Here is a 20,539-nt window from a genome sequence, read left to right on the forward strand (position 1 = left end):
GAAATATGCAATGCTGAAGTAAAAAAAAAAAAAAATATACTACGAGTCTCTGCTGTCTTTCTGTAGTATCGTATTGCATGCCTGCTCGTTAGCAGAGGACACTTTGGTTGTTTAAGGGAATAACGCGCTGCAGAAACATTTTAAACAAATAACCGGCGATGACAACAGACTTACTTGAAACTCCTTCGTTTATTCAAACAAATTGAATAATTTTCTTTAAGAAAAATAAATGGGGAATCCTTACCTTTTACAAATCCAGTCTATTAACATTTGTACATATAAATAAGGAGATTTAAGTGCACAGTCCCATAGAAACATTACATTAAAAAAGGTATTAAACAGCTCAAAAGTATATACATAAAGACCTAATGTGAAATATTCATGAAATATCAATTCATTGAGTTAAACTAAAAGTAAAAGGGGAAAACTTTGAAATTCTAGCAATCTGGTACTGTATAAGTGATTTTGATGATCGTTTTCACCTAGTCTAACACAGATTCAGTATTGGCACTGATAAAGTTGTGAATAATTCATAATGCTGTGTACAGAATAATAGTGTAACAGTATGAAGGCAGATTCACATGGTTTCAGACATTTTGGTCATGGTTTTAATGAGACAGTGTCCATGACCAGAATACTAGTTAACAAAGGCAAACTCAATCCTGCTTTATCAGCCAATACAAATAATACTGAAAAAAATGTCCTCTTACAGTGTCCGTCTTTGCTGCCCGATTTGGAGGATTATTGAAGAGATTACATTTGAACAAAATAAAGGTATGATGAGGGCATAAGCACCACACATCCATTGTTATTGTCATTTAAAGTGGGACAAAACTCAGATTGGTACAGGATTCATTTGGAAGACTACCATGATTAAATGTGTGTGCTAAACAATTAGGGCAACACACACGTAACTAATATGGCATACAGTTGCAAGCACAGTTGACATACTGTATGTAAAATTCTTACTCTAAGGACAATGCAGTTTAGGACATACAAAACATGGAAAGCCATGTTCCTGACATTTTTAACACCACAGGTGAAATAAGTCCCTCCGACTATCATGAGACACCCTCTGCTACATTAGAAAAAAAATATTCAAAAATATATATTCTTGATGTATACAGATTTGAGACTTAAAATGTAACTAATACTGTTCAAATGAAACTGATCCAATGTTCATTTTAAAAAAGGGATTAAAGAACACGTTAATTCAGGTTCCCTTTACCCGACTGTCAAATCAGTTAGGCAAATGGCTTCAAGACAACTCATTCATTGTTGTAGCCATACTGTAGAATTCTATTTTCTATTTAAATACAGTTGTTTCAATTATGACAATTTAGAAATAAAAATCTTTCTCACCAGGTTCACAACCCCATTCCTGAAAAATACACAAACACCAATTGTGTTTTTTGTGTTCCTAGGTTGTCTTGAACCATTATTTGTTTTCAGTTCAGTTTTCTGTATGACCTTTAGATTTGCTGAGAAAACATAACAAAACAATTAAATGACGCTTTAAACAGGGGAAAAAAATAAAGCCCACAATGATTTTTCAATGAAAAAAACAATATGTTCAAAACTACTTTCGGCTGTCAAAAGTATTGCTTTTAAAAAGGTTATATTAATTCAATGAAGAGATAAAGAAAATCCTGCAATTACCAATGTTGGCACATATTTCCCCTCTGCTTATATATCCGGGGAATTACAAAGTACAGTATCTGACTGCTGAAGTGGTTCCAGTGTTCCTTTGTCTTGAATGCTTGACCTGAGCCTGGTACAATGAGAGAACAATGATCACTCCAGTTTCAGCCCCTCTTCATTAACGACTAACCTAAAAATGAAAAACAAAATGTGAGTTAGAAATATTCATACAATAATGGCTTGAAGCTATAGTGCTAGTGGATATAGTGTATCACAATCCATGTGAGGTCGCCAAAGCCTTATCTTACGTATATGCACCGACGGTGTTGTTGTAATTCCTCAGAATTCCTCATGGGGGGCGACAGAAGTTACGCACTATAGCTTTAATAAGCTTTATAATGAGTGAATGAAGAAGACTTACTCTCATCGTCGGAGTCAAAGCCAAAGAGTGCAGAGCAGGTGTTGAGGGCTTGGTGTTTCTGGAATTCTTCAAAGCTGGTGAAGGAGGAAAGACATTTGTCACAGCGATGCCTGGCCTTCTGTTCGGGGGCCACCTCCTTCACAGGCTGCTGCTGTTGTTCCGGGCCCGGCTCCTTTTTCTTCTTTTTGCTCCAGTACTGAGTTTTCTTGGGAGCAGCAGGCTCTTCAGTGCGATGCCTCCTCTTGCGCATGGAGAGATGAGATTCATCCATGTAGGTGGAAGGGGGCGGCCGGATGAACGGGGCTTTGACAAAAGTGGCATAGACTGGATCTTCGGGTTTGAAGCTCTTGTGCTCAGTGATGTGGGGCTCCCCTAGTTTCTGCTGGACTCCCTCAGCCAAGGTGGACGACTCTTCGAGGTCCTTGACGTTTAAGGGGTCCAACTCAACCGGTGGTTTCTTTTGACATCTCTTGGGCGGCGTTGTTGCTGTAGAAGCACCGGTATGGGAAGTGGAGATCTTAACCTGTGGCAACATGGTTCCATTGATGGCGGCTTTTCTGTCACCCGTCGGCTCTATCTCCGGGACATGCATTTCATTAGACCGATCTTCTTTGAAATCCTCAACATTGGTGGCCTCAACATGATCATGCCCAGGACCTTCCTTCTGGCCCTTTTTACTCTGCAGCCATATCTCCTCAACCTTCACCCTCTGCTTCCACGGAGCCTCCGCATTTTGATTATTGTGTCTCCCGGCTCCCGACTCTAGCTCGTCTCTTTGAGGGGCCGGGATGTAGTGTCTCCATTCATGCTCATACAGAGCTTGATAACTTGAGAAAATCTTATTGCAATCCGTGAATGTACATTGAGGTCTGAAGGGCTGGTGGATTCTGATATGGTCCTTTATTTCCTGCTGGTTCAAGAAGCGCTGGCTACAGTCCAGATGGTAGCAGAAGTGTTGTAGTTCCTCAGTATCGTGGAGCTTCATGTGGTCTTTATAATGCTGAATAAACTGGAGCTGCCTGTGGGACCAAAGCAAAGTTAGGGCAGTTTGTAACCTTTATTTAACCTCGAAAGATCAATTGAATATAATCTTTAGTAAGAAGACTTAACTAAAATATTGTGTCGTTGTCCAATGAATCGATCTAATGCTGTATCGTGATAAAACCAGAAATGTTCACCCCAAATGTGTACCCACACAGTTGAAGACTTTAGAGAATACTGTGGATGAATTTGTGAGGATGAAAAGGCTGTGATGCCTGATATTACATGTGTCTTACCTGTGGCATAGGGTGCACTTGTTCTTGGCCCAAACAAAAGTCTTCTCCAGAACTTTCTCCTCTTTGATATGGCATTTGATAGCATGCCTTGTTAGTGTGGTGCTGACCCTCAAGAAAACTCTATCGCAGGTTTCTGAGGGGCACAAGTGATACGTGAGGTCCAAACCGTGTCCCAAGCCATTTTCTCCTGATGGCTTCTCCTTCCCATCTGCTTCTTGTCCTTCTTCTCCATCCCCCTTCACCACGGTTGGATCTCTTACAATCACCAGTCCGTCTGTAATGACTACTTGCTCGTCCTTGAAGTCTACAGCCTTGAATATATTTGCGTCAGGGTTCTTGCACTTTTTGTGAAGCACCGATGTCTTTTTGACGAGGGTGCGCAGGTTTCTGATGATTCGAACTTCCCGGCTGAGGCTCGACACTTTAAATTTGATCACGGGTTTCTTTTCAGGAGTTACCTCATTGGGTTTCTTTTCAGGAGTTACCTCATTGGAAATGGAAGTTTGACTTCCATCCTTAGGCTGGCTCTGATTTTCCCCATGTTCTACTATACCATTAGCGGCCAGAGTTTTCCCAGTGCATGGCTCCTTAACAGGAGGTTCCTGCTTGCACATTTCATCAATGTGCTCCAGAATATGCTTTTTGGCAAAAAGGAACTGTTTAAAACATTTTCCACAGAGTATACATCTTGGTCTCCTACGTTTAAGGTGCGAGAGAGCATGCCTCATAACATTCAAGCCTTTATAGTCTTTGTCGCAGATTTTACAGTGGTGCATCAAGTGGGAATATTTTTGAGTACGGAGAACTCTGTCCTTCCACGTTATCTTGGTTACCACCTGGAGAGAAGAAAACAAATTACTGAAAGTATTGCTACACAGAAAAGGTCATCAATACATAAATGTTTTGTATGTATTCCAAACAAAAGGCACTATGACCCTTCATGTCTTTCTATATTCATGTAAATGTATGTCAAAGGATTCTTCCTGAATGACTTCATAAGATTGTGTGTAAACACAGATAAGATAAAGATGAATTAGTTGGCAGAAAATGTGCAAAGTAATAATGAACCCACATTATGTATTTTCTGGGAGGGTCATTTCTAGAGAGGTGTCACGTTTCTCAGCATCATAACCTCAAAATCGGATAATGAATCGAATCGACAAAATCGAATCGATTCATAATCCGATTTGGAGGTTATGATTTGATTTGATTTTTTCAGCAAAGAAAATCATTGGTTTTGTGCCATGATAATTAATTTCATTTTTAGTTCTAAAGATTGTCTACATAGTGTCATGTAGGAGGCAACTCGCAACTGCTACAACATGCTGTGTTGTAGCAGTTGCGTTTTTTCCTCTTTTGGCACGCCTGCCGAACGTGGCTCTGAGTTAAGGTGGAATCGACCATTCCGCCTTAAATTTCAAAGGTCCAGTCTGATTTAATTTCAATCGATTTCTGACTTTCAATCAATATCATGACCCCCGTGGTAATAACAGACAAACTGACCTCTTTGGTCTCAGCTTCTGTGTCCTCGCTGGGTAGGGGCTCCTGTCTTGTCTCATTGAGCTTGTCTGGTTCTAAAGACTCTTCAGGCCGCGGTTTCTCACTGTCAGGCATTTTGGATTTAAGAGAGTAGCTGTGTAACAGTTTTATTGGACAATCCAATAAGTCTAAGAGTGGACCATCAAGCTCTGGGTCAGCTTCAACAGCAGGAAGAGTAACTTGAGCTTCCCTAGGAGGACCTTCACAAAGCATGGAACCAAGCTGTGTTTCAGATCCCTCTTGGATTCGTCCACCAAGACTGCGACTGCACACCAAGTCAGTGTGTGTCTCAAGTCCATTTTCCATCTGCAACTCAGACATCTGCTCATGCTGGTTCTCCTTTTGTGCATCAGTTAGTTCAAACTCATTCTCCAGGTGAGGCATATCTGGCTCTTTGTCTTCATTCTCAGTTATCTCCTCAAAACCAGACTCCGCCTCCATAAGGGACATTTCATTATCCGGGTACGAGAGTTCCAGTTTGCATAAACGCTTCCGTCCCCGTTTCTTTCCGATATATATGGCTTTCTTTTCTTTAACTGGGTGCACCAGCTCCAGCCTTGGAAGACCTTGAAGCCATCTTTTCTTATGACCCTTCCTTTTAAGAATTTTGCTCTTCACACATCTTGACAAGTATTCTCTCTTGCGGTTTAGAGGGAATTTAACAGAAGCCGTATTTTCCTTGTTAGTTTGATTGCGTCTTAGTGAATACATTGGCTTTGTGCTTAAAGAGCTGGATTTGATATTGTACTTGTACTCTGGATCATCGCCAAGGTCTGCCTCATCGTCGGACATTGATATTCTTCTCTTTTTCAGCCGTCTCCTCCACTTTTTCCTCTTGAGAACAGTATTATTTGATTGAGCAACAACCTTTTCTATCTCATCAGTTATTGTCTGCTCTTCTGGGGTGCTTTGGCAGGCATCAACACGTTGAGTGCATGAGTCATTTACGCAAGTATTTAGCGATAGCTCTCCACAGGATTCCGTCTCCTCTTCCTCTTTTATCTCACTGAGGACTGCCGCCTTCATGACTTTGTCACTCATCAACTCCAAGCAATAGGTCCTGATGGTCAGGAGGTTCCAGAACTCAGGGTCGCAACACAGGCGCTCCTTGAGCATCTGCGAAGCAAATGAATGTTAGGCACACATTTCAATGCTTAAATATCCAAAATATCATAAAATATATATTTGCCCCCTCATCAAGCCCTTCCAACCTGCAGAATATGGAAGCGAACATTGGTGCGGACAGAGCTGTTGTGGGGATGTGGCTCCTCATCAGGATGCATGTAAAGCAGGCAGACGGTGTGGTAAGCTTCCAGGCTGCGTTCCTGGCAGAAGACCAGCAGGGCACAGGCTCGACAGGTCTCCAGGTCGTGAGGCAGCAGATAGGCGATGGTCTTGCAGACGAGGGAGCGGGTCACACTGTCTGCCTGCGTGTCACACAGCTGCAAGGCACTAGCACAAAGCTCCACGCACACCTGGTCTCCTTCTCCCCCCAGCTGTCCAATAACAAACACAATTGTACACTTTGAGCCTACATTCCAGTGAAAACTATAACATTATGGTTTTTATTTAAACAAATTGTATTGCATGTTGTGTTGCTGTTACATTAAGTGTTGTGTTGCTACATTATGGGCTCTTAAAGGGCCAATATGGAAAAATATATTTTTCCTTTCGACCACACAAGTCTGTACTCTATTCATTTTATAAGCCTAGCGCGAGGGAATTATATTTTTTTAAAACAGAATAGCAGTTTTTGACACCAACTGAAGCCATGTGCTTCCAAAAGTGTAGGATATTTGGATCTGATAAATATCTTCCTCAGGTAGTATGGCGAGGGTAAGATCCTTGTCAGATCAAAGTGTCAGTTTATTCATTCATGTCTTACATGCTTCAAGCTTGTCCTAAGGAACACAACATGGTAAAATGTAATGCTGTCATGTAAGTCGTACCTCTGTCTTGACTAGTTTGATGAAGGGGAAGATGGCTCTGGTGTTAGTAGCAGAGGAAGCCAACTGTAAGCACTCAGCCAAGAAGCTCTGTCTGCAAGGATGGGCCCTGAGGTACAACCTGCTCCAGATGAACACCAGGTCCCTACAAGAGGCACAGGACAAGAAAGAAATATCACTCAGTTAAATGTTAATTCGGCAACAATTGTTCTAATTACTAAGCCAGTAAGCTAAAAGAATGCTAAAAAAAAATACAACAGCTCCTCTTCATACAAGATTCATCATTCTCATATGGATATGCAGAACCTGAAAGCATCAAATATGGAGGGGGAATAGTCCAAAAATGTATGTTATTAACGTGTCTGAAGGTCATTCTTACCAGATGTAGTACATGTCTCCATTGTGTAGCTGCTGGCTGAGGAAAGCTTTACACAGCGACAACAGAAGCTCATCTTTTTCAACATTCTCCATGTTGCAGATGATCTCCACTGCATTACGGCCATCTATCTCTGCCATCTGAGGAACAAGATATGTAGAAGCACATTCAGTCTTTAAAAAACAACAACACCAAATATAAATAAAAATCAAAACACGTCAAAAAGGGATACAAAAACACTGTTAGGTGGCTGCACATTATAACAGGGTCCATTCACTTAAATCACATCCTTAATACTTCATACTTTGCCACCCTTTGTCTCTTACCTCCTTGTGAAGGTGTTCATGCGGTGAGGCCTTGTAGAGGCAGGTCAGGTAGGCTTGGTGGAAGTACAGATGCTTTCTAGCCTCGCGATTTTCCAGGCAGCTTTTAGCCAGGGCCTTGGCCTCTTGCATTCGTTCACAGGCCTGCAGATAGCGCACCCGCAGCTCAAAGAATATTGGTAACTCTGAGCTTAGGTAGGCCTCAACTGCATCAGAGAGAATTACATGAGATAATGTATATCAGGGTATTTACATACAAGTGTGGGTAATGTCAAATAGAGTAACACTGATATTGGTGTCTATATACATTCTATACTGTCTGTGACTTGAGTTTTGTCAAAACTTAATTTTAAAAAGGCACACCCCAAATCCAATTGGACAGTAGAAGCCTATCAAGCACTCATGCATAATTCAGGGAACCACATACTTGACATACATTTTTAAAAATAGAAAAGAAAACTGTCGAACAGCAAGAATTACTGCTCAATTTTTAAACTGATTAAAACCCCTGAGGCTCCAATGCTGGAGTCACTTCTTCAGATCTGCATTCAGCACAGCTATTCTGAACATATCCATAGAAAACAAAAGCATTTGCCATACATGGATTGACAGTGTGATAGTTAGAAGTGTGTGATTGACAGCAAGGAAAGGCTTGAACACAACCTGTCAGGCTCCCCATCACTCAGCACTGTTCTCTGTGTGCATGCCATATCAGTTGTTAAATATGGTAAGTTTTACCCTCTTTTGGCGGCAAGTCTGCTTCCTTCATGATTCCTTGTAGAAGTGAATTCTCCCACGGGCCTCCTGCTTTGATTATCTGCTTTGTGTGCTGAAGGTAGATGTTCCGGTGCCTCAGGAGCCGCGTATAGCATTCCTGCAAAGAGTAGTGGAAAAAACGGGTTCATCATTCATATTGTCTTAAAGAAAAAAATACTGTTTAAAGAGATGACTAATTGCGACAAGTACGTAGTAGTTGCTTTACGTTACTGTGGTGTGCGAATAAGAAAACTAAGGATACAGACAGTGTGTGGGTCCGGTTTTTGTCACCTGAAATGAATCAATGATGTATTTTAAAGGCTCTTCCACAAATTCTTCTTTGCCGAAAAACAGCATCAGTTCAAAGAAGCTCCTGAAAGACAATGAGAGGAACATTAGCTTAACAATTCACAGTGACTGAGACGTATTAATCAGTTACATTCAGATCATCAAACTCTTTGCAGTTCCTATAAGTGCCAGTATCAAAGAATAGTATAAAGCTTTGTAGATGTAATTCCAGTGTTTTTAGCAAAAATTCCTTATCGTACGTGTTTTTTTGTATCAACTAGCATTATCACCAAATTAGAATGCTAATACTTCAATCACTGATTTACCCCTTTTCATGCTATCTTAAAGATTAAGTAAGCAATGTATTTATGTTAATATAAGTTTTAAATCCCTCTTTATTCATACAGTGATCACTTATATAGTGTGCGCGTTTCATAAAGTCGATCTCTCAGTCAACCGCTCTGCATGTAATCGGCAAATACACTTTTCGGGGATCCCACTACTGATAGCCAATCAGAAGAGAGAACGCTACAAACCAGCACCCGTCTCAGCAGATGACTGCAGTCACTGACAGGAAGTTAGCTTAACTGACCATTCCGCTTACTGAACCTTTAAGTAGCTTTGAAGATACACAGGTAAATCTATTCTTAATAGCTGTAAGACAATCAGGGATGTGACATTTTAACCAGCTAGTGACAACACGGTATTCGCGAAAGGGTCACTCATCATCATGGCTCTTAATGACATAGTTTTTGAAGGCGATTATGCCTTCTTGTCACGGTTAATGAGAGTGGGGTATACAGTAGGCTTTTTCTTCAGTAAAACATATTGAGTTTTGAAGTGACAAACGACTTACAGGGCCAGACTGCTGAGAACATAGTGGATGTGCTGACAGTCATCAGGGAAGGCAGCAGTGGCTTTGGTGAAGCTGCAAAGTGCAGTCCGTAGCACCTTCAGCTGAGGCAGAGGAACTTGACATTGCCCAGTGTATTCCTCTACCAACTGTGAAGGAAGAACACAAATGTAGAGCACTCAGTCAGCACAATACAATATAATCTCATCATCACTAAAGACTACTTCAATGTGTTAATTTAAACTAAATGGGCCTCAATTGACCACCAAGATTTTTTTGAGCATACTACTAGTTCAATACTTCAATAATAAGGTTCTGCCCGTTCATGTACATGGATGCATGCATGCTGGATGTTACTTCTAGGGACAGTTGGTTTTCAGTGGTGGAGTATTTGTACTTATTAACTTTGATGGAATGCATGTTAGTCTACTGTAGCTTAATTTGCTAAAGACATGGCATGATATAATGGTGTGCATGCAATCTACCATCTGAATACGGGTTAAATGATGATATTATTATTATTGTGGCAATTTGAAATTACAGGCATTGGTATTGTGCTGACGATAACGGTCATATCAATCTTATTTGGTTAACTAATGCAGTGGCTGTTGAAATGGAAGACCAATCACTTTGGTATTATGTGTGGAACATCAAGAGTACCTGCCTAGTGGCTAAAAATACAAAGTTAGAATATTCCATCAACAGGATGAATCATCATAACATATGCATACAGTATACAAATGTACATGACAATTATTCAGGACCATGTCCATACCAGAGTCATTTCATTAAGTGTTGTTGATTGTACGTTTATTTTCCCAGATAATACAGTGTAAAGTATAACATTACAACAAAACAAAAAATATATAATGTAGGATTGTGGATAGTGTATTAATTCGTATGGCAGTGGAGTTCATCACTATATCTTATAAACAAGGCTGAATTAAGACTAATGCAAGACTTTTACAGGGGCACATGCAATGATCTCAACGTCTATTGAAAGTAAATTATCAACAATGAATGTTTAGATTTATTTATGGTAAATGATAGAAGGAAATAGTGTATCGAATTTGACAATAGGCGAGATACGTTTCACCTCAACGACTGGTATTTGAGATCAGTGTTGCACATTTTCTTTAACAAACAAACAAAGTGTTAAAATTAACCAACACAGCACACATCTTGCAAGAAGACCTCAGGCAACCTCAAACCGTTCATTAGCTTAGCTTTACTAACTAGCTACGAAGCTAAGCATAATCAAGTGTCAGGCAGCTATCTCGAAAAACATCATTGCTGCATGAAGCTACATAGCCAGGAGCACAGATTACATATATATACACTGTGTTGATAGTTTATGTTGTGTTCCTGGTGGGGTATGCCCGGTATGCAACAGTCTCAGCTACACAACAGCATAAATAGAGCTAGTCTGAAGGCTAACATTAGCTAGCCTTGCTCGTAGCGTTAACGATAAACAAGACACCGGCTAGGCAGACCACTTGACAAAATGAAGTCCGACATACCTCACAAAAGTCAGAACAATAGCCTTTGCTCTTTAGGGACGACTGGTCGCTGCAGTGTTTGCTACATATTGTGTCCAGAGCTAATTCAAGCCCGTCTGTTTCCAAATCACTCTCGCTGTCCGCCATACTGTCTGCTGTATCCAGCGCATAGTCAAAGTTGCCAGGTTTGCACCGAAACCTCCCCCTACACCCCACCGGAAAATACTACCAAACTGGCAACCCCGTTAACACATGTCGTACAAATAAAGTTTTTGATGTTATCAATAATAATGAATTAAAAAAAGCCATACCCAATACCTATTCTCCGTGATGTTCGATACAAATATAAATAAAACGATACACTTTTTGAGAAACTGGCCTATTGACAGAATCAAATTGAGGAAATTATTTTATTCTGTTAGGTCCTATAATGCATTGAGGTTATTGATTTCTTACTGTCTTTTTGTGCTCCCCATCTTGCTGACAATTGAATTTTGCTTTATACCCAGGGGGCAAAGTGATTTTATGGACATGGAGCGTTGTAAAAGGTTGTTCACCAACAATGACATCTAGGGCCTTCCACGATCACAACCTGGGTGGACAACCTTGTCAACAAGCTGCTGGAAAGCTACAGCGGGCCGACATAGCAAATCAGAACCACTGAGTGAATGGGGGTGAATGGGGATGGGCTAATGGGGAATTTTTTGAATGTATAGATATCATTATGAAACTTTGCCAGTTGATTACTGACATTAAAACAAAAACTTTTTGTATTACAGTAAATAAATATGAAAAATCATCAATATCTTACTAATGATGCGTACATTTGCATGTCTGCAAAGCCCCACAATCTAGATGTTGGAAGAAAACAAAGTCAATTTGTTTTTAAATGTTGAAAACAAAACAAGTGTCCAACGGACACCTAAACACAGTTCAAATTTGATCAATAACCCATAGAAAATATTTTTTTTACACAGTTACATTTCATGTGCCATGGACCAAAAGTGTCCTTCTGGAGTGTTAGAAATAAAAATAAACGTGTTCTTAGCCTTATTTATGAAGGTGTAAAATAACCATAGAGAAAGGTGTAAAATTCAGGATCTCGTCCTCAGTATTCATTTAAATAAATTGACAAGGCAGTTTGAGAAGACAAAAAGCAAAAAGAAGTACAGAAAATGAAGTAGTAGTAGTAGTGTGAAGTCCAGATCCTCTCAACATCAGGATATTATATATAACATTTAAACAAGGCTTAATTTAAACAAGGCTTAAGGCTTATGATTGGCTTAATGTTGTCATGCATCTCCTCTTCTGGCTGACGTCATCTTCTGGATTTCTGGGAAAGAAGCATGACCATGTCTAGACTATTGTCCTCGAATGTATCAAAATTACAAAATACTGGTGTGTATAACTATATTCATGTCTGGTTCTTATCGCTATCTCTATGGGAAATGTATGACTGGGCTTTTTATTGCAAAGTCATCTCTGCCTCCCCGACTCTCTCACGAGTCTGGAGTGAGAAAAACAAAAGAGAGTTTAAATCAAGTTCGACTATATTGATTTTTCTATTGAGTATCTATTATTAATGTAAATGAATAAGGGGAGGTTATAACATCATTTAATTAGACATATAAATGCTTACAGGAGTCTCCAGCTGGTATTTTAGGAAACGGCTAGAAATTCCCTTGGAAAAAACTGTCTAAAAAATAAATTTTCTATGGGTTATTGGCAGTTGGACACCTGTTTTGTTTTAAAAATTTAAAAACAAATTGACTCCGCTTTTGTCCAACATCTAGATTTTGGGGCTTTGCAGATATGCACATTTATGCATAATTAGTAAGATATTGATGATTTTTCATATTTATTCAAACTTTTTGGAAAATACTGTAATACAAAAAGTTGTTGTTTTAATGTCAGTAATCGACTTGCAAAGTTTCATAATGATATCTATAAGTTTAAAAAATTCACTGTTAGCCCACCCCCATTCGCTTAACCCTTAAACAGGCAACAGTGGAAAATGAGTTTCTAAAAATATTTTCATGTTATCACTCATCTCTTCAAGACCAAAGAAAAATATTTCCACATCAAATTTTTTTATACTTTGTATATTTTGGGTTTTACGAGTTGTATCTCCCAGGATACGTTGCCCTATTAAGGTATAAAAAAAGCCGAAATGGTAAAAATATAAATTTTTAATTTGATGAACAGAAATTATAAATTGTTGTTTATCTTGTCCATTTAAATTACAAATACTACTTTTTAAGTACATTTTATTCAGTTTTACCAATCTAGTTTCATCAAATTGGATCAGCCACATCCAGATGGGCAGGCTTGAGACGGTCCATAGTGACCCGCTCTAGCTTATCCCCCATGTCCACCACAAAGTTCTTGGTCCCCGCCTCCAGGACACAGAAGGGCCCATCATAGGGGAGTCTTCAGGGGGACCTGAGTGAAGGGGCTGGAGTTGCCCAGGGCAAAAGTCCAATGTGACGCGCCCATCCACAGAACCGCAGCGTCCTGAAGGAACTTTCATGGGACCACCAGTGGCTGTCTGTAAACCAATTCAGCAGATGAAAACTGCAGGTCCTCCTTAGGGGCAGAGAGCCAAACAAGCCAACAACCACAGGGGGCAGTCAACCCAGTTGCGACCCCTTAGTCATGCAACTCGGATGTGAACTGTGGGCCTCTGTACAAGGTGAGGTCAGCCGGCATACCAAAACGGGCTACCTATGACCTGAGGAACGCCCAGTCCACCTCAGCGAATGCAGAGGAATGGCTTCCGGCTACCTGGTGGTGCTGTCCACCAAGGTGAGGAGGTCAGTGAACCTACGGGAGGAAGGCAGGGGGCCCACCAGGTCCTTTTTGACCTGGTCGAAATGCCTCTCGGGGACCAGAATCAGCGCCAAGGGGGCTTTGGTATCATGTGTACCTTGAACACGCTGACAGGCCAAACTGAAGCTAGCCCAGGTCTTTACATCACTCCTGAGGCGGGGCCAGACAAATGTAACACCCACCAGCTTAGTATACGGCTTGTGGTCCACGAAGGCAGTGAAATGGAGGCCGTCCAACAGGAATGTAGGGACTTTATGGTGCCGTGTGCATGAACCTGGCACGGTGTCCTACTTGTGTACCAGTTTAATGGCTCCCTTTGTGGAAAGCAGTGCCCAAGGAAAGCAATGGATGACAGGCCAAACTGTAGCAGGATTGACTATTAGTCACTGCACCCTGATCCTTTCAAACAGCTGCCACAGGTGCGTCAGAGGCTCCTCTGAAGCCGATGCAGGCATGATGCTACACTGTGCGCCTACAACGACCAGCAGCCACCAGCTGGAAATTATATATTTAATTAACAGCAGCTTACTTTCCCTGCCAGTGGCTTTGGCCATCCCTGGGCAGTTAAGTTTGTGTTTTGTGCCTGGAAGGCACTCCCCACCCCCAACGGTTAGGGATAGGGCCTTCCAGGCAGCGCTGCCCTAAGTATACATAAATATAGAAAGATCATTTTAAAAGTGAAATACAGTAATAATGTTGTAATGGGCACAACTGTTCATGATAATATATGGTTCTGCAGTCATTATCAACATGCTTTCAAGTTTTAAATAAAATTCAGAATAATGAACATTGACCACATTTCTACCCCCTAAACAGGCAACGTATCTCTGGGGATACATACATTTCAAATTCTGCTAAAAAACCCACAAACACAGATGGATTTTTTTTTTCTTCATCAGCATGTTAAGACAAATGTCCTAATTCAATCTATGAATTTAGATTGTTATTTTAACAAAAATAAGTATGTCTAATATATGATTACTTACACCCTGGGAAGCTGGCGCTTCACCACTGGCGTCCATGTTGATTTCTGATCAGGCTGACTAAACAATGAAAGATAACTTGAACCAAATCATGTCACCTAGATGCTAATAACAGACAAGTCTTTTGATAAATGCTAACTAGATTAGTGAAAACCTTCCAGCAAGCCCCCTACAGGATGTTAAAGAGTATGTATCTCCCAGTGCACGTTGCCTCAGTGGTTCTGATTTGCTATGTCGGCCCACTGTAGCTTTCTAGCAGCTTGTTGACCAGGTTGTCCACCCAGGTTGGGATCCTGGAAGGTCCTGGATATCATTTCTGGTGAACAACCTTTTACAACACTCCATGTCTGTTTTTTTTTAAAGGGGTTTTGCCCCCTAGGTATTAAATGAGTATTCTATCACAGTGAACACTGCAATACTACCCACATTTAACTCAGGCCTTGTTTTTAAAATGGATGCATTTAGCCTATATTTCTGACTAGAGCACCTTCCTCCACATGTTTGCTGTGTTCCCCCACATGGCTTACGGCAAGGGTTGGAGGAAGGTGCTCTGGTTAGATGAAACCAAAGTTTAAGTTTTTAACCTGACAAATTGTGGGAATTTAAAGAAAGTGGACCTGCTTTGTTTACCTTCCCTTTGTTTGCTCTCTCTTCATTCACGTCAAAATTACAACAACAAAACTATTATATTTTTATGGGACTAAAACACTGTATTTTGAAATTTCAAATGCGTTGTTTTGGTTAACTATTATAACTTATCATGGACAAATCATTATTAAATGGTGTGTATATTTGTTGATGTATCCTTAATTAGCAAATTAACATATATTTAAAAATTATTATTTGTGTGTGTGTGTGTGTGTGTGTGTGTGTGTGTGTGTGTGTGTGTGTGTGTGTGTGTGTGTGTGTGTGCCAGTCTGTAGCATTGAGTTCTCACAACGCCTAACTTGTTTCAAATAAATTATCAAAAAAAAAATATAATCTCAACAAATAATTTCTTCAAATTATTATTTTGTTGAAAATTACATGAATAACACATTTACATGTGTGCTACATTAATTAACATTCTTAGACTTTTTTAAATGCACCTGAGTTAGCTTAAAGGCTAGTTTTCATCGGTGGTCCCTTCGCCTGTTGTTAAATATGACATCAAGAACAAAACGATCAAATTGGATTCATACTTTTCCAAACAACACAAACTGAACATTGTGAGAAAAGTATTTCACTCTCGGACACATTTTCAACCTTGTGTAGCTCTATAAAAATAGGGGATCCTCAAAGTCATGAGAATGGCTGATCTGATAGTTGTTGAGATATTAAGTGTTTGCACTTACATATACTATATAACTAAAAAGAAAGTCAGAAACCAGCTCCAGTTACGCTGTAATACGGCTGACCCTGCGCTCTGACCCCCTCCAAAGTGTGGTTACTTGAGAGGAGATATGCGAAAAGACACATTTCAATGTAAACATTGACTAATAAAGTAACTTTAAAAAATAAAAACTCATCTGACCCATATTTCCTCAGATGTTCACATACACAATCTCTTATCCAATGCATATTTGTCTCACAACAGAGAATGATAAGCTTAATTGCCTTGTTTTTGCCTGATGCCTTCACTGTAGTTTCCTGGAGAGTGTACATTCATCTACACTGTTTCAGTTGTTTTGTGCTATGGAGACGGACTGGGCAGCGAGACCCTTTCATAACAGATGTTGGGGTTTGTGAAAGCAGCTCACCTGCTGTGTATGTTTACACAGAACCTATGTATGATAGCCTATTAGTTTTATATTACCAACTCTGTGAAAACGTTTGAAACAAATTGCACATTTTAATTGTAGCTATAATGGGTGGTGCAGGGGCTGAATGTACTTGTAGAGCACTCAGAGACCGAAGCTCTGCAGAAGTGGTTATGGCTGGCTGGAATCTTGAGTGGAGTGCCGTGGTTTTCTTCCTTATCGCAAGATAAGGCCACTGGTTGCATGCTTAGGGTGCCTAAATGAAGGAGGAATAGTGATACCTTATATACTTACACAATATCCCTTATTGAAGCTCCATATTGTAAAGTAAAACAGAATCAAAATGCCACTCCACATGTATCTAAGGAAACACAACAAGAACTGGAACAGGGAAATCCAAACTGGGGGGACAAGGGACTAAAAAGGACATTTTCCCTCTCTATATGTTCACAACAGTCAACAAAATGTGAACATGATCCTTAAATAAGATGCCAACCAAAGTGTCACCCCCTGACGCTGGCGCAGGCGCTCAGAAAAATCCAGAGGGCCCACCAAATGTTTCAGTTGTTGATGCTAAGAAATAACCTGGACGTACAGCAGAAAGTATCAAATCCATGTGCGATCACTGAAGGCTTACCTCTGGATGTGTCGTTGTAATTACTCAGAATTCCTCATGGTGGTGAACAATACCATGTTCCCATGAATCGTTTTGTTGTAGCTGTGAAGTCTGCAGCACCTCTGGTAACCACAAGGTGGTGCCATCATATAAGAATACAGTAATTAACCTCTGATACAATTTAACAACGCACAGACTAACATTCGGGGTTGCAGTATATCATACCAACATTCATTCCCACATTTAAATTATCAGAAGGTTATCATATATGTTATTCCTGCTACCATTCTCTCCATATAGGATATACTGTACTCTAATATTGCACAGGGTAACCAACTCATTATATCAGAGAAAAGAACAGGGAAACATCATATGCGGCCTGTTTATTATTGATTAGTGAGACAGTGAGAGACAAATAAAGCTGTATACACACACTGAACATACTGTCAGAGATGTATCATGTATGTAAGTATATGACTCACGTTGTATCATCTCACACCTGACTCATCCACAGTATTTCCATCCATGTGCCCTATAGTAGTAGGCAGTAAAGGAATAGTCTATTCCAAGTACTTGAGTGGGATCGATGTTATTATGAGGATTTCTCCACCAGTGCTTTTCACATTCATTAACCTAATGCTGACTGTGGAGTGGGTGTGAGATGTCACGGGATAGCTGAATAAATAAATACTTTAAGAAATAATTCAAGGGAACTACAAGGTTGTGCAAAAACATCAATTAAAGTGACAGGATTTTATAAAAGGTATAATCCATAATACTGCAATCCTTCTGCAAAAGTTAATCTTTTTTAGTGAAAATTGAAAGAAGCTCAATTCATGTATTGGTCTAATTATTTTATATTTCAGAATGTGTTTATTAATAATGATTTTGTCATAGATCCTAAAACATTACATTCACATTGAAAGCATTCTTAGCTGTTACCCCTATACATTAAAATGGTAGGTTAAGTGCAGCGTTATGAAACTTATGAAAGGCAGGCAATAACTCCCGCCAAATAACTTGGATTGTCAAATGAATTTAGTGACTATTAATTACCTGACATGAAGCTTCAACACTCTACAAATGAACATTTCATATTTGGTGGAATGTTTTGCATGGGGCTTGATACACAATTAACAAATTTTTTTGTTAACAATCACTCTGATGATCTATCAGATTAAAGTCACCCTCCATTACTTAAGGGCTACAGAAAGTCACAACTTTTGGTATGCTGTGGTATTTTACAAATGTTCAGTATTTCAGCCATCAGCATGGACTAAATAGAAAGGAGGTCATTAGATGGAAGAGACATAATGGTGAGCTATTTCAAGACCTTTAAATGGGGCTCAAAAGGTCAATGGCGACCCATTTTCTTAAAACCATCGAGTCAAACACACCCTTTAAAATCAAAGTTGTTCTATTAATGGCACAGCTCCGATTTGAATGTGAAGCTATATGCTGCAGAGCCCATTGTTGAGCTGGTGTCATAGACTGTTGGTCTGGTGAAGTCTCCGGAAATGGGCGTGCATCATCTTCCTCTTTGACACTAGTGTCTCTCAGGCAAATTGAGTCAGTATTCAATCAGGATGATCTGAGCTTCTCCAGCCTTTATGTGAGGTGACACATATGGGTATGGCAACGCATGGTTGTAACCATCAGAGGTAATGACTGCACCTAACAAGTCTTTGGAAAGCCTTTTTGAAGTCCTCATTAAATATGGTGTAGATGAGGGGGTTGATGAGCGAGTTGAGGTAGCCCAACCACGTCAGAAAGTCGGCCATCTCCATCGAAGTGCTGCAGGAACCGCAGGTGTTGACGATCACCTCCTTGACGAAGAACGGCAACCAACAGACGACAAAGGCCCCTATGATCAAACCAAGGGTGGACGCCGCTTTGCGCTCCCGCGAGCCCGAGATCCGCGGCCCTTGGTACAACTGGCTCCGACGGGACTCGCTGCGTGACTCGTGCCGGCGCGACTTGCTCTGGAAAGCCCTTGACGGCGCGCGCATCCGTTCACGTGGAGGCTCCTCTGTGGACGGTTCGGAGATGGACTTTTCCTGTGGGTTCAAGGGCTCCGGACTTCTAGGTCCTCCATCTCCGGAAGGGAACGTGGACGGGATCACGCTACCGTTGGTCACGCTGGAGTAGCGGCTGGCCCGGCTGGCCTCCCTGCGCATGTAGAGGGTCTGAGCCGCACGGTAGATCTTGTAGTAGAGGATGAGGATGAGCAGAAGGGGGATGTAGAACGCTCCCAGGGTCGAGTACAGGGTGAAGGCAATGTGATGGTGGATGATGATGCATTGGTCCTCCTGCTCTCCGCCCTCGCTGTAGTGCCTCCACAGCAGAGGAGGCAGTGAGATGAGGATGGACAAGAGCCACACCACGGCCACCATCGCCCCAGCTCTGGCCCCTGTGCGTTTGCGAGAGTACTCCACCGCGTCGGTGATGGCCCTGTAGCGGTCGACGGCGATCGCAGCGAGGTGTAGTATGGAGCACGTGCAACAGGTGACGTCCACACTCAACCAGATGGTACACAGCACCTGGCCCATGACCCAGACCTCCCGCTGTATGTACATGATACTGAAGGGCATGACAAGCACGGCCACAAGCAGGTCGGTCACTGCTAGCGAGCAGATGAGGTAGTTGGCCGGGTGGTGCAGCTTGCGGGTGACGGCGATGGCTGTGATCACCAGGCAGTTGAAGAAGGTTGTGAGGATAGCCATTGCAGACAGGGTCACGGTGAGCAGGACCTTACTGCTAGGAGGTTTAGTGGTCTCCAGTGTGTCATTGCCACAGTCGCCAGGTGAAAACACCCCGTCAGTGCAATTGAAGAAATCCATTCTGTGTGCTGACAAAGAAAGTATAGTATGAAAATAAAGATCAGGGAAATAAGTTAATAATTGTGTGGATGAAGTTGTTTGTTTTTATTCAATCTGGTTATTATCAGGCATGGCAATCAGCAGTTCATTGCTAAAATTCTCTTCCCCAAAAATTGTACTCTCTATTCCCCTCTTTTTTTCTTCTTCCCAACATTAACAGTAAATGTTTTTTCCTCCTGCACTTCATACATAAACATGTAATGACAAGGTCTTCAAACATTAAATGGTTGGCAATGTTTTGAAAAATCTTTATTTCAAGTTGCTAGCAAGAGTCAAGCAAATCAAGCAATCCAGTCCTACCTGTCTAAGCTCTGGCGTGTTGCATCCAGTTGGTTCAGTGTGCAGCAGGCAGTCTGCTCTGGTCTGTCCTGCCTACTAGTCCTGCCATCACATCACCTCTGCCACTTATCAACACCTGGGAGAGAGAGAGAGGAAGGGAACAAGAGAAAGAAATTGAGAAAAGAGAGAGAGAGAGAGAGAGAGAGAGAGAGGGACGGAAGATTGAAGAGTTTTTTGAAAGCAACAGTGGCAAAGAACAGCCAAGGACAAGCACACCTACACTGCAGTAAAAAAT

At 41.0% G+C, this 20,539-nt stretch overlaps 2 protein-coding genes across 2 annotated transcripts; both read right to left on the minus strand.

Moving 5' to 3' along the window:
* Positions 1-237: 237 nt before the first annotated feature.
* LOC307258540 (zinc finger protein 654-like) lies at positions 238-11,102 on the minus strand. The gene is made up of 12 exons (XM_080038108.1): positions 10,941-11,102; positions 9,424-9,569; positions 8,571-8,652; positions 8,262-8,397; positions 7,527-7,729; positions 7,204-7,340; positions 6,828-6,969; positions 6,090-6,374; positions 4,843-5,994; positions 3,340-4,175; positions 2,063-3,081; positions 238-1,831 (listed from the first exon to the last, which is right to left on the minus strand). The coding sequence occupies exons 1-12, from the start codon at positions 11,064-11,066 to the stop codon at positions 1,827-1,829; spliced, it is 4,269 nt and encodes a 1,422-aa protein (XP_079894234.1). The 5' UTR covers positions 11,067-11,102; the 3' UTR covers positions 238-1,826.
* Positions 11,103-18,741: 7,639 nt separating this feature from the next.
* On the minus strand, positions 18,742-19,926 carry htr1fa (5-hydroxytryptamine (serotonin) receptor 1Fa; the record flags this gene model as incomplete). The annotated part of the gene is made up of 1 exon (XM_080038106.1): positions 18,742-19,926. The coding sequence occupies one exon, from the start codon at positions 19,924-19,926 to the stop codon at positions 18,742-18,744; it is 1,185 nt and encodes a 394-aa protein (XP_079894232.1).
* Positions 19,927-20,539: the final 613 nt, after the last annotated feature.

This window comes from Ammodytes marinus, assembly GCF_949987685.1.
Source record: "Ammodytes marinus genome assembly, chromosome: 12".
Taxonomy (NCBI): domain Eukaryota; kingdom Metazoa; phylum Chordata; class Actinopteri; order Uranoscopiformes; family Ammodytidae; genus Ammodytes; species Ammodytes marinus.

What these genes read in the sequence shown, in the direction of transcription:
- LOC307258540 (XM_080038108.1), bottom strand. Translation starts at nt 11,066, where the DNA reads ATGGCGGACAGCGAGAGTGATTTGGAAACAGACGGGCTTGAATTAGCT. An exon ending in TCAAACTAGTCAAGACAGAG is followed by an intron (nt 6,375 to 6,827) that starts GTACGACTTACA and finishes GTTATTGGACAG; the next exon opens with CTGGGGGGAGAAGGAGACCA. An exon ending in TTCGCTTCCATATTCTGCAG is followed by an intron (nt 5,995 to 6,089) that starts GTTGGAAGGGCT and finishes TTTGCTTCGCAG; the next exon opens with ATGCTCAAGGAGCGCCTGTG.